Below are 14783 nucleotides of genomic sequence, written 5' to 3' on the forward strand. Positions count from 1 at the left end.
AATAATATTGCATGAGTTCCTTGTTTTTTAATGCAGCATAGTATTCCATTGTGCGAATATACCACAGCTTCTCTAGCCATTCGTTTGTTGATGGGCACTTGGGTTGTTTCCATCCCTTTGCTATTGTGAACAATGCAGCAATAAATATAGGTGTCTATCAAACTTATTCTTAAAATGATTTTTTAAATTTATGTGGAATAGATTCCAGATCATATTTTGGATTTTGTGAACTTGTTTTAATTTTCTTTAGCATATAAGTAACTGGTTGTTCCACAATGAGCACTTTGGTTTTGATTGCTGATATTGAGCTTCTCCAATAATTCCTTCCACTGATACAGTCAATCTGATTCTTTTTTTTTTTAATAATTTTTTTAAATAATTTTAATGAACATTTACAGAGATTTTGGATTTCCATTCATTCATTGCTGCACTTCTCTCCCTGCCCATTCCTCCCCCCACAAGATTCTTATATCCTTCAACAAAGAAAATGACTTGTGTATATGTGATAAAATACATAGAACAAGAAGTTAGCCATTTTAATAATTTTTTTCATTTTAGTAATTTTTAAGTGGTATTATTCAGTGACATTAATTCCTTCCACCGTGTGATATTTCATCATCACTATTTCTGAAGTTTTCATTCTCCTAGTCATAAACTCAATACCCCTTCAGAAATAGCTCCTATTTCCACGCTTCTTCTAGCCCCTGATGACCATTAATAAACTGTCTTTAAACATAATTTGCCCATTCTTACTAAGGAAAATGGCTTGTTATTCAACTTTGTTGTTCACTTCTTGTTGTTGAGCAAAGGCCATACAGTTTAATAGCAACTTTATTGAGATAAGGGTATACTCCAGTGGTGATTTTTGTTTGTTGGATTGTTAGTTTTTTGTTTGTTTTTGTTTTTTCTAGGAAAGTCTTTTCTATATTTTTTTTCAATTTAGTAAAAAAAATACTGTTTATTAAGGCAATACAAAGCATAGCTCGTGTAAGGCGGGCCATGCAAAAGAGTTAAAATGAAAACAGAAGGAAGCAGGCAGATAAGACCTCTGGGAAGACAAGCGTGAAACCACATCTTACAGCATGCTGTCAGCAGGAAAGGAGAGCGACAGCATCCAGTGGCTTTTCATTCACAGATGGTGTAACCATTACCACTGTCTAACTTAAGAGCATGTCATCACCCCCAAAAGAGCTCCATACCTGTAGGCAGTCATTCTCCTTTCTTCCCTCCCAAGACCTTGGTATTTGCTAGTCCACCTCTCTGACTGTGATGCTTTATGTGAACAGAATATGTGGTGTTTTGTGAGTTACTTTCTCTTAGCAAAATGTTCATGCTGTAGTATATATTGGTGCTTCATTCCTTTTTACTCCTGAGTAATAGTCCAGCTATATTCACTTTTCTAGGTTGTCCCAACCATTTTGGAGAAATTTAAAGAGAAGAAGCCTCAAGTGGTCCAGGCCCTACAGGAGGCAATAGATGCAATCTTCCTGACTGTAAGTTGATAACAGAATATTTTGCTTAAAGTAAGATTTTATTTAATGTAAAATGCTGATTCTTTATAATTGAGAGGCATTCACTGACCTCATTTTCTTTCTAAAGACTACATTACAGAACATCAGTGAGGATGTTTTAGCAGTGATGGATAATAAAAATCCAACCATCAAGCAGCAGACATCTCTTTTTATTGCAAGAAGTTTCCGCCACTGCACTGCTTCTACCCTGCCTAAGAGCTTACTGAAGCCCTTTTGTGCTGCTCTACTTAAGGTACAGACTCTTTGAAATGAGGTGGTTTTATAATTAGGTGAGATTTTGTTTCTGTTAAATCTGGTTAGTGACCACATAAGTTTGAGACAAGATGATGTGTGGTCTTTTTACCTCTACAACTTTATGTGTTCCTGCTTTTGAAGAAACACAAATTAGCTTTGCGATTTAACTAACTGCTAAACATTTAATTTACTTGGGCCATGTACTGGTGTTCAGCTTGATCTAGACATAGATATCGATTATGGTGTATTTTTATGGTTCCTACGAGAGTGGGGCATTTTAAATAGCAAGAGGGAGAGAGAGCATATTTAAGCAGATTAATGCAATGTTTGTGAAAGAATAAATATTAATTGACAAAAGTAAAGCTATACTTAGCTTCAGTGAATTGTAAATTTTTTAACCAGCTTCCACCAGCTTGGTTAAAAGAAATAATACTACAATTGTCTTGTATTAAGTTGTTTTTTGTTTGTTTCGGGGGGGTTTTTGCTTACTTTTGGGCTGTACAGCACATCAACGATTCTGCTCTTGAAGTCAGAGATGCTGCATTTGAAGCACTGGGTACTGCTTTGAAAGTGGTTGGTGAGAAAGCAGTAAACCCCTTCTTAGCTGATGTGGACAAACTTAAGCTTGATAAGGTAAGTTTAATCATGAATCATAATGATTTTGGACAGTGGTCCAATTTTGGCATTTTGGTTTGTTCTCTTGAATATGAAATAGCATTGGTATTCATGTGATGTCATTTCTCACATTTTTTTTTACTAACAACTTGCAGTAGGAAGTAAATTTTACATCACTTCCACACATGCACACACAACTATAACAGATCTTGGAGGAACAACCTTATATTTTTGTTTTCGATTTTGTCTGTTCTTTTCTATTAAAAAAAGATACTGGTATCAACTCCTGAACTTTTGGTTTTTGTTTATGATTGGGAACTAAAATTTGAAAGTATAGCTTTTGAGGGTTTATATTTCAATCCAGGATATAATGTTGATCTAGTAGAAATATGTTCCAAATAATTTCAAAGAAAACAATGTTTAGAGATAAATTTTTGTCTAAAATCTAGAATTTCAAATATGAATTCCTGTGTCATAAATGTAGTCATTGTCAACTTACTATAATTGTCTAAAAGTATAGCATTAATGTATATTCTACTGCCAAGAAATTCTGCATAATTTATCTTTGTTCAATAGGAAACTTTTCTTTCTGAATAGTCAGATAGTTACTATAGTTTACAAATGACCTTAATAATGTAATGATGCTACGTTTTTAAAAAATTTTAAAAAACACAAATAAAGAGGGAAACCCACACAGATTAATAACGTAAAGAAATATAATAATAACAATGTAATGGTTGGATTTAAAGATGTTCATCTCATTTCATTCTCCAGATCAAAGAGTGTTCAGAGAAAGTAGAACTGGTACATGGTAAGAAAGCTGGAGCAGCAGCTGATAAGAAGGAAGTGAAAACTGGGCCTGGAAGGACTGCAGCTTCAGGGGCTGCAGGAGACAAAGAAACGAAAGACACGTCAGCACCCAAACCAGGACCCTTAAAAAAAGCACCTGCTGCTAAGGTTAATAGATGACTTGCAAATTATAGTTTATTATTATATTATAGTTTATATTATACTGATGTTATAGTTTATAAATTACAGTTTACAGGTTTAAACTTAGTAAGGTAAGATCATAATCCTTCCCATGTGACTTCTTTGAGAAAATGTTCATACAACATGTTCAAAATATGGCATAATATCTGTTAATGTACACATAGGATTCCAACAATATATTTGACTATTTGATACTGTTAGAAAAATGGCATAGGATTACATTTTTAGGGAATCTGAAAATATCATTAAATAATGAAATTTAAATAAATTCAGTGCCACCACGTCAGAACTGGCCTGCTAGCTGACTCACCAGCAGGTTTTTGAAGGCTCTAAATTACATGGGAGGAGATTACCTATTTTCTCTTGCAGAGCTTCTGGTGAATTTGAACCATTAAAGAGGCAAAACCTTTGGATTAGTAGTGCAACTCCTTATGGACTATCATTGTTATTAGGTGCTGTCGAGTAGAGTACAACATATAGCAACCCTGTGAACAAAAGATCTGAACCCTGTTCTAGCCTGTGCCACCTTTACACCTCCTGACACACTAGAGCCCATTACAACAGTCACTGTGTCATTCTACCTAGTTGAGAGTCTTCCTCTCTTTCTCTGACTCTCCAACCTTCCCAGCATCAGCATCATGTCCCTCTCCAAGGAATAGCACCTTCTATCAATATGTCCAAAGTATGTGAAGCGAAGCCTCATCATTCTTTCCTCTGAAGAGCACTCTGGCTGCACTCTCTCCAAGACATATCTGCTGGTTCTCTTGCCCATCCGTGGAATGTTCAGTGCTCTTCTCTAACAACACAGCATCAATTCTTCTTCTGTCATCCTTATTCATTGTCTTCAACTCAGATCCATACCAAGTGACCAGAAAGACTGTGGCCCCTGTCACATGCACCTTACTCCTCAAACTAACATCATTACGTCTCAATAATTTGGAGAGGTCCCTAACTGCAGATTTTCCCAGTGCAATACATTTCCTGATTTCCTGACTCCTGATACCAAGGATGTTAATTGTAGATCCAGCACTATGAAGCTGTTGACAGTTTCAGTCTCCTCTCTATCCATCATGACGCTGCCTGCCAGTCCAGTGGTAAGAATCTTATCCTATGGACTACACAACTAAAAGTTCACAAAAATAGTAAAATGCTATTGCTAGATGCCATCTAGTTGACTAGGAATGAATGATACACTATCCTATGCCATCCTCATCATCCTCAGTATACTTGAGCTCATTGCTACAACCACTGTTTGACCCATCTTCTTGAGGGTCTTCCTCTGCTTTGCTAACCTTTCATGGTGTCCTTTTCCAAGGACTGGGCCTTCCTAAGAACATGCCCAAAGTAATAGAGAAACTGAAAACACTATCTTGGGTCTTTTGGTAAATATATCATCCTATTAACTCTCCATACCAGTCCAGATCTTGTCATCTTTGTATAGAATAGAAGGAGAAATCCTCAAATATAACATTCTTTTCGTTAACAGCTATCCTCTGAACTATTTTGAAAGTTAATAATTATCTGCTACAGATTTTTTCCCCAGCTGATTCTTTTTCCTTCCCACCATCCCCTCCTTGAACCGCAGCATGAAGTTGAGCTAGGGGGCTGATCCTTAGCATCACTTTGGGAAGCACCTGACCTATATTAGTCAGTCATTGTAACAACATTTGAAGTCTGTTTTCTGAGTTTTTTTTAAACAAGTAAGGCTCATGTTTAGTTGTGTTTTATTTACTATGCAAAGATTCTTGTCTGTGTAGATCATAATACATTATGAGTAACATTGAAAAGAACGGGCATTCCATAATATGTGATTTTGCCTGTGCAGAACCTGTCCATAGACCAAGATGCAGCCATTCAAATAGAACAAGGGAATTTTTCATGATATAAAATCAGGAAAAATGTGCATCAAGGTTATATCGTCTCTTTATACCTACTCAATCTGTATGCTGTGCAAATAATTTAAAAAGCTATACTATATTAAGAGGAATGTGGTATCATGATTGGAGGAAGATTTATAAACAGAAGAAGATCAAAGACTAAAGCTTTCACTGTGGATTATGTGCCAACATCTAGAAAACATAAATTCTCATAAGTAAACCAGTAGGCAGCATCATGATAAATGGAGAAAAGACTGAAGTTGTCAGCAATTTCATTTTCTTTGTATTAGTTATCAACACCCATGGTGACAGCAGTCAATGGGACAAATTTACTGTCAAGAATCTTTTTTTTTATTATTGTTCACCTTATAGGCCTGTTTATTTTTTGTTTGTTTGTTTATAATTTTTTTTTAACAGAGGTTTTGGATTTCCATTCATTCATTGCCGCAATTTCCTCCCTTCCCACCCCTCCCCACCAGCTCGCTTCCCCCTCCGAAGAGAGGAAAAAAAAAGAAAAAAAAATTCCTTCATTAGTATACAATTCCCACATCCCTTCCCCCCAGCCCCCATCCCTAGTACACTTCTCTATGCAACCTTAATTCTGGATTCCTGTGCTAACCATAATACTCAATCATATATCACTTCTAATCTGTTCTTTCCCTCATCTGTTTCAATATACATAATTTATCCAGTTTTTTTCTGTCATACCCCCACCCTGATGTCAGACCCATTCTACAACAGTGGCACCATGCAGTATTTGTCCCTTTGTGACTGAGATATTTCACTCAGCATAATGTCCTCCAGGGTCACCCACTTTGAATAATATTGCATGAGTTCCTTGTTTTTCAATGCTGCGTAGTATTCCATTGTGTGGATAATACCACAGCTTCTCTATCCTTTCGTTTGTTGATGGGCCCTTAGGCTGCTTCCAAGGAGAATCTCTTTAAAGAGCCAGCATGTTAGTTTAAAGACTAAGGTATTTCCGTGACTTGTGCTAAAAAACCAAACAAATCTGTCCTAGAGGAAGTTCAGCCAACCAGAGTCCTCCTAAGAGAGAGAAGTGGTGAAACTTCACTTCACATACTTTAGACATACTGTCAGGAGACACTTGTTTTTTTAGGTGCCATCGATTGCAAGTGCATCGGTGCAAGTATGATTCATAGTAACCCTGCAAACAACAGAATGCTTTCCTGTCCTGTACCATCCTCACCATCTTAGATAACCTTGAGCCCATTGCTGCCAATCACCATATCAATCCATCTTGTTGGGAGTCTTCCTGTCTTTTCGCTGATGCTTCACCTTTCCAAGCATGATATGCCTTTCTAAGGAATAGCCTCTCCTAGGAACATGTCCAGAGTACGTGAAATGAAGCTTTGCCATCTTTTCCTCCAACGAGCACTGTGACGCCACCCTTTCCAAGACATACTTGTTCATTCTTTGGCAGTCCATGGCATATTCCATACTCTTTGCCAACACCCCAGTTCAAAGGGCTCAATTCTTCTATTATCTTTATTCATTGTTCTGCTCTCAGAAGCCTTGCAAATGATTGAAGAGAAAATGGTCTGAATCAGGCACATTCTTCAAACTGATCTCATTGATCTTTGATTTTTTTGTAGTTACTACCATTGTTGTTGTTAGGTGTTGTCGAGTCAAGGATTGCTTATAATTATCCAATGAACAACCAGTCTGAATCCTGTCCTATCGTGTGTCATCCTAACACTATCTCATACACTCAAGTGACTATATTAACTCATCTGGGTGAGGGTCTTGCTCTATTTCATTGTCTCTCCACCTTTCCAAGCATGCGGTCTCTCTCAAAGGAATAACCTGTCCTAGCAACATCCCCAAAGTGTGTGAGATGAATGAAGCTTCATCATTTTTGTCTCCAAGGAGCACCCTGGCTGCACCTTCCCCATGAGACACTACTAGTCCTTGGAAAAAGACATCATGCTTAGAAGAGTGGAGTGTCAACCAATAGAGAGGAACATGAGATGAATTGATACAGTGATTGCAGTAATGGGCTTGCACATGGCAAACATTGTGAGGATAGCATAGAATAGGGTAGCATTTTGATCTGTACTTTTTTTTAGGTCTCTGAGTAGTATGTAGTCATCTCTGTGGCACCTGTCAGTTTGTTAAGTGTTTTACATACTGGAGCTCAGCATATATTTGAATGAACAGAGTGACAGATTTGGGATTTGAACCAAGAAACTAATTCCAGAACCTGTCTGCCCAGCATTTCTACTATAAGTTGTTGACAGTTTTTCTGCCTTTCTAACTCCTAGACACTGATGTAGAGAAAGAAAAGCTCTGCATCTTGAATTTCTTTTTTTCAAAGATCAGTACCTTTGCCATTTGAGATAGTTTATCTATATAGAGACTATAATTACATGGAAAGCTCCAGAAGTAATATTCTAGTTAATTAAAAAATATAACAACTTCTATTTTTTAAATTAGAAAATAGTATTTCTATGTTGTTGTTATTCTGATGCAATATACTTGTGCTACTGGAGTGGCAAGTGCTAAGTGTTGCCTTTTGATTAAAATGCTGTTTAAGCCAGCATCTTCCTTCAGCTGACTGTACCTTAAATTCTTGGCATATGTTCAAGATAATTTAGGTTGCAAACTTGCTTGTATGTTGAATACTAATTTGGTCCTCTGTCATTCTTTTGTTTTTTTAAGTTTGGGACATTTTTTTGAGTGATTGTTGTTTTTTGGGTTTTATTACATTAATTTTTTTATTGGCTTACAAAGTTTGTATACCTTGTGTTTCACACTATTATTTGTTCACATTATGTTTCATACAATAATTCTCATGAATTATGGAGGGGGTTTTTTCCAACTTTTTTGTTTGTTTCTTTTTATTTATTCCTTTTAATGAAAGTTTACAGAGACTTGGGCTTTCCAGTCATTCATTGTTGTACTTTTCTCTCTGCCCACCTCTTTCCCCTGGGGCATTTCTTAATAGATATCTAAGATAGACTTAAGGAGCCATATGAACAGTGGCAATAGTGTGCTGCTATAACACTGTTAACACTGTTGACTGTGCACCTTGTGACATGTTGCTGTGATCAACCAGCTTTGACTTTTCTCCATGGAATTCTGAAAAGAGTCATTTCCATTTGGTAGGATAATACTTGCTCACAAGATAAACTTAACCCGAGATTTTTTTTTTAACCCGAGATTTTGATTCTAGAATTTTTATGGGACTCAATCACATACTCCCAGTGTTGTTGGCCTCTAGTCTTGAATTCCTCTGGTGGTCAGAACTGATGTGGCCTTTCTTAAAGTGGCCGTCATTAACCAAATTGTTAGACTGTCTAAAAACCAAAGCCCCCAGATAAACAGACATTCCTGTCAGAAATCATGAGGACTAGGAATCATTTCCTAGTAGCCAAAGGCAAAGACCAGACCTGAGATTGAGAAAAGCTAAGCTGATTCTAAATGAAAAGTTCTTATTATCGGCTCCTCAGATTTCACGTGATGGTGTTCAGGAGGTCTCTCAGCCCTAGAAACTGGTAAATTCTGCCAGCAAAAACACACTCACAAATGCATTTTAATATGCTTTCATTTAAGATAATTTATTTGATGATAAAATTTTATAAATGTTACTAAATGTTTTATCATTCTAATAAAATTTTCTCAAGGTGTTCTGTCACCCAAAAAATTTTAAATCCTTAAATGGCTTAATCTATTTTCCTTGTTTTCAGGCTGGTGGGCCACCTAAGAAGGGGAAACCAGCTGCCCCAGGAGGTACAGGGAGCATTGGAACCAAAAACAAGAAAGGATTGGACACCAAAGAAATAGTGGAGGCTGAACTCTCGGTCAGTATTTTACAGTGTGTCTCAAACTTGAAAACAGTGGCAAGTTGAGATCTGTCAAAAGACTTCCATTCTCTCTCCACTACATTCTGCAGCATAGAATTAATGTCTTTTAGGTCAGTAAAAACTGTGTCATGGACAAACTCCCCACCCCAACTCCCTCAATCAGATCACTCTTGTTCTCAAATTACTTTTGAGTTAAAGGAATCCTAATAGAAGGCTGATAGACTGTTGCATACCTTTCAGAATGCTATTTTAGTTTTGGCTAGAGTATTTTTATACTCTTACAATAATTTTCTTAAGCTATCATTTCAATGAATATTTGTATCTTACAGATAGAAGTATGTGAAGAAAAGGCTTCAGCAGTACTTCCTTCTACCTGCATCCAGCTTTTAGACAGTAGTAACTGGAAAGAGCGGCTGGCCTGTATGGAAGAATTTCAGAAGGTAAGTTCAGAGGAATGAAGTGAGAATGAAAGAAATGGAATTTGGGAGGGCACAGTGAGTTACAGAAGTGTTTTTCTTAATTACTATGATTTATAATTGATAGGTAAAATTAATTGTGTTGACTAATATGAGGTGGTGTGGAAAGTTGGTTAGTTTTCTATCGCTGTGTGCATTATCTTACAACCTCTGTATTTTCTCAGTTCATCATTTAGTACTTATTCAAGAAAAAGTGGGTGTTCTGAATAATAGATGTAGGTTAATTTCAAAATCCCAATAATTGTTCATTAAACTTTGCATACAAACAGATCTCTCCACTTAAAACACCTCTCACCCATGTCTTTCACTTTTTTGTCATCACGATTTCTTAATAGCACAGAAACACTCGTAAAAAAATTTCCACTTCCTCATTTTGATATACAGTATGCACTTCAAAATAACTACTTAAGCGCTCCTAACCTATTCTACTTCACTATCCTTTAGTAAATGAAATAGGACAAGTATGGTTAAGCAGTTTCTGCCATATTAGGCAAATGAAACCTGTTACTATTACTTAGAACAAATAATTTGTGAATTCCTCAAATATTGTTACTGGAATAATAATTCCTTAACAGCCATATAAAGCCAAGCATCCTATTAAGAAATAAAACATAGCAAATTATATAAGGTCACTCTGTAACCCTCCACAATTCCATTTCCCCTATTCTCCGCCTTCAGTTATAACCATTTAACTGATTTTTCATCTTCAATTCCTTTCTTCCAGGCTGTTGAACTAATGGACCGAACTGAAATGCCTTGCCAGGCATTAGTGAGGATGCTGGCCAAGAAACCTGGATGGAAAGAAACTAATTTTCAGGTATCTTGTCTTTGGAGAACTATAATATTTTAAAATGTAAATCATTTCTGTGACATAATAGAGAAGTTTAGTTTTTTTGTTTGCATATGCTTGTCCAAATCCCTCAGCATGTCAATGAACTGTGAGACTAGTGGATTTTTGTTAAATATATAACTCTGTAATTAGGAGTTTATATGTGTTTAAATATCCTATATCTAGAATTTAGTATTTTAGAGGTAAATATTCATTTGGATTTAAAAAAAAAAAGTAATATTTACTTGGTCAATGAAAATGAACTCATAGTCAGTTTGTAGTCTCAACTAATAGTTAAAACCTAGCAATACTGTTATTACCCTAAACAGTTATAATGGGAAATAAGTGATTAAAAAAACTCATTGCCGTCGAGTCAGAACTAACTCCTGGCTGATCCTCTTTGGAAGCTGTAGGTCATGAGAGGAGATAGCCCATCATTCTCCTATAGAGCCTCTGGTGGAGTCCAGCTGCATGAGATGTTAACCTTCAGATTAGCAGCACAATTTCTTATGGACTAAGCTATCAGGGCTGCCTTAAGAAGGTGATACAGAAACAAAAGGGAAATTTCCTTTTCTAGATGTCTAAACATAGACCTCATGAAAATTAAGTTTTATTACTTTTTTTGTCTATTGAGATGATGAAGTGATTTTTTTTTCTTCTTTATTTACACTTACTAATATATTTCACATTGTTACTTAATCAGTTAAGGAGCCATTGAATGTTTTGAGGTTTTTTTGCTCACTATTACTTCACCTGAAGCAGTTAAAAGCTAAAAATTTTTCTGCTTCTTTGTTTCAGATTTTTATTTTAGTTTGCTTGTGTTTTTATCTGTCCTTAGTTGTGTTACATCTTTAGGCTTAAATAAAAAGTAAGTTAAAACTCTGAAAGTATTCCCTGAGATATTCATAAACCTTAAACAAAAACATACCTAAAGTCTTCTGAAGATACAGCTAGTCAAAAAAGGGCTGCCTTGAATGTTACGCTCTTTTAAAATAACTCTGTGGGGTCAGATTAACAACAGCAATCAAAACATTCGATAGGAATCTTAGGGGACTGTATGTTAATAACACACTCAACTTAGAAAAGGAGGATATGAATAGGTGCACTGCACTGTATCACTGAATTGTACATGTAGAAACTGTTGAATTGGTATTTGTTTTCCTATGTATATTCTCAACAACAATATAAATAAAAAGAAAAAAATACATACAATTATGTGGTGGTGGTGTTGTTGATGGCCTTTGAGCTGAGCATGACTCATAGCAACCCTACGTACAAAAGGCCGGAAAGCCTTTCTGTAAATCATCATTTATCAAAGTTCATAAGAGTTTCCAGAGGCATGTTGTTTAGAAAGTGGATGCCACTCCTGCTGCCAAAACTGTCTTAAACTGAAAGCTCCACCACATACTGTCCACCATGGATAACCGTTATTGCATTTGACACCCCAGTGGCACAAGGTTCAGCGTCACAACAACCCCAGGTAACCTCAGCACAGCATATTGACAGAAGAGTGCTGTATCACGAAGAAGGATGTTCCTCCAAAATAGAATAACAACCAACTATAAATACAAAGGCCCTCCCCGAGGTCTTGTTGACTCTAAACAAGAGGCTTAAATAAAATTTAAAAAAAAGGAAATAGTATGTTGTTACATTACGAATAAATAAATAAATGTCTTTGGCCAAATCCTAACCTTACTGGGTTTATCTTTGTTAGGTGATGCAAATGAAGCTCCACATAGTTGCTCTGATTGCTCAGAAGGGAAACTTTTCTAAAACATCTGCTCAAGTGGTGTTAGATGGCCTTGTAGACAAGATTGGTGATGTAAAATGTGGGAACAACGCAAAAGAAGCTATGACAGCAATAGCTGAAGCCTGTATGTTGCCGTGGACAGCTGAACAGGTTCGTAATACGGAGCTTTCTTTGCTCAGCTTTCCCTGGTTCCTCCCAAAATGTAAACTCAGACTTACTGATTAAATTCTAGTTCTTACCTTGTCAAGTTAACCCTTATGATTCTACATTTTTATTTTAACCTTTAATAAAATTGAATGTTATCATAGTTTCCCTAATAATTAAGAATGTTTCGGAAAAGATGAGAATTATTTTCTTTTATGACCATTTGATAACATAATTATCTCTGAGAAGATAACATATAAATGCTCCAAAATGTTTTTAATGCTACTGACACCTCATTTTCATGTAATAGTTAAGAGACTGTTGGAAGTTGCTTAAATATGTGCAATTTTTGCCAAGCTATATTTCTGTCAGGAATATGGGGGATGTGAGGCAGGGACTACATCATTTTTTTTATCATTGTTGCTGTTTTTCTCTGTTCCAGGTGATGTCAATGGCTTTCTCACAGAAGAATCCCAAGAATCAATCAGAGACTCTGAATTGGCTATCAAATGCAATAAAAGAATTTGGATTTTCTGGGTAAGGCAGTGAGAAATCAAGCAGAAGCTAATTAAATATTTTGCCATTTTCTAATTGGTAATGATAATATTTAACTTAGCAGTCTCATTTCTGAGAACACATGTTTTTATTATGCCACTTTTCAACAGTTACTAGTATCTTTCAAAACAGTGTTCGGAGTTCTACCAATTAAAGAAATTACATATTTCTCAAAGAACTGTTATGTCAATTTCTCTAGTATCTTCTCTTAGAGTATTATTATAATCCCCTCTTATTAGTACAGTCTCTGATAATCCCCTTTTTTATTTTTTTATAATCCCCTCTTATTAGTACAGTCTCTGATAAAAAAGTAATTGATTAGTACAGCATAAAAAACAGGTGAAATTTTTTTCTTTGTTATTTTTCATTTATTTATTTGCAACTAGATATTGTACTTTTTCAATGATTTAGTCGTTTGTTCCAGGCCCTGAGAATGTATCATGGTCAAATGTATATCCTACTTTCATGTTATCTATCTACATTCGTGTAAGGGAGCTCTTTCTGGTGGCCTAGTGGTAGGAAGCCGTGCTGCATTCCCAAAGGCATATAGTTCCAATCCACCAGCTACTCTGTGGAAGAAGGATGAACATTCTCTTCCCGTATGATTTAGTGCTTCTGAAAACCCACTTGGAGGGTCAGTTAAGGGTCACTTCCAACTTGATGGTACTCAACAACAAATTCTCATGTAAAGAGAGAGGAAATCATAAACAATAAAAATATATTATGAAGTATATAAGGAGCCCTTGTGGCACAGCAAGTTAAAGATTGGCCTTTAGCCAAGCAGTAAGCAGTTCAAACCCACTAAGTGCTCTGTAGGAGAAAAGTGAGACAGGCTGCCTCCTCAAAGATTTACAGCCTAGAAAGACTATAGACAGTTTTACTTTGTGCTGCAGGTTACTATGAGTGAGAAATGGCTCAAATGCAGGGTAAGTTCTTTTCTTATAAGAACAAAAGAATGAAAATGAAGTAGGATAAATTGGTTTCGCAATATCATCTCGATGTGTGTGAGTAAGATTGTGTTATTTTCTGTTGGGAGGTCAGAGGTACTTCCTGAAAATATATATCTGATCAGAGCCCTTAGGAAGCTATGAGAAAGGGAACATTTTATATTATAGGAATGTTTTTAGAAGCCATCACAATGGCTCTGACTTCAAGTGACTTAGTGCTGCCCAACTGATGAAACATTAAAACTTTAAAGTAGGAACTTCCATGATGTATTCATAAATAGCAAGAAGACCTAGAAGATCTGGTGGCCTAGTGGCAAGAAGCTGTGCTGCAATCCTGAAGGCGCACAGTTCAGATCCACCAGGTGCTCTGCTGGAGAAGGAGGGGAAATCTCCTGTGCCAGTTGGATCTGATTCAGCGGCACACAATAAGAACAACAAAAATAGCAAGAAGACCAGCATGGCTGGAATGGATGAGTAGAGGATAGGAGTGGCAAGAAGGTAAGATTAGAGGAGGAACAAGAGGTAGATCATGTAAGGCCTCAAAAGTTTTGCATAGTTGGGAAACCATTAGAAGGTTTCTTGTAATTCAGCAGTAAGAAGATCGTTCTGACAATAGTCAGAACAGTTAGGGAGCCAAGGGCAGAAACAGGGAAACCATAGGACCTAGATATAGAATGTGGAAATATTAGAATTTAGATATATTTTGGAAGTAGAACTGAACAGACATTCAAGATGTCAAGGATAACATGATATGGCTCTTTAATCAGATTGAGAAGAACAGGTTTGGAGAGTGGACTCCAAATCAGAAATTGGACTTTGACATGTAGAGTGTTTTTTGTCTATACAAATGGCGATCCATTACACACACCAAAACATTAAATTTACAGTAGAATGCCCCAAATGATTTTCAAGGCTGTGGACCTTTATGGAAGCGGACTGGCACATTTTTTCCCTTTGCCGTGCTGCAGCTTGTGAATACAAACTCTTGATTTTTTTGGTTAGCAGCC

At 36.3% G+C, this 14783-nt stretch overlaps 1 protein-coding gene across 2 annotated transcripts in view; it reads left to right on the plus strand.

The window, feature by feature from the left end:
• CKAP5 (cytoskeleton associated protein 5) overlaps nt 1-14783 on the plus strand; it is a 116875-nt gene that overhangs the window by 61733 nt on the left and 40359 nt on the right. For both annotated transcript variants that reach the window (XM_006896713.1, XM_006896714.1), the window contains exons 10-18: nt 1404-1493; nt 1600-1764; nt 2271-2399; nt 3156-3338; nt 8959-9072; nt 9405-9515; nt 10276-10368; nt 12095-12280; nt 12717-12811. In XM_006896713.1, coding sequence (XP_006896775.1) covers nt 1404-1493; nt 1600-1764; nt 2271-2399; nt 3156-3338; nt 8959-9072; nt 9405-9515; nt 10276-10368; nt 12095-12280; nt 12717-12811 — 1166 coding nt within the window. The remainder of the gene's footprint in view (nt 1-1403; nt 1494-1599; nt 1765-2270; nt 2400-3155; nt 3339-8958; nt 9073-9404; nt 9516-10275; nt 10369-12094; nt 12281-12716; nt 12812-14783) is intronic.

This window comes from Elephantulus edwardii, unplaced genomic scaffold (genome assembly GCF_000299155.1).
Source record: "Elephantulus edwardii isolate Elephantulus edwardi_28Jun2011 unplaced genomic scaffold, EleEdw1.0 scaffold00189, whole genome shotgun sequence".
NCBI lineage: Eukaryota > Metazoa > Chordata > Mammalia > Macroscelidea > Macroscelididae > Elephantulus > Elephantulus edwardii.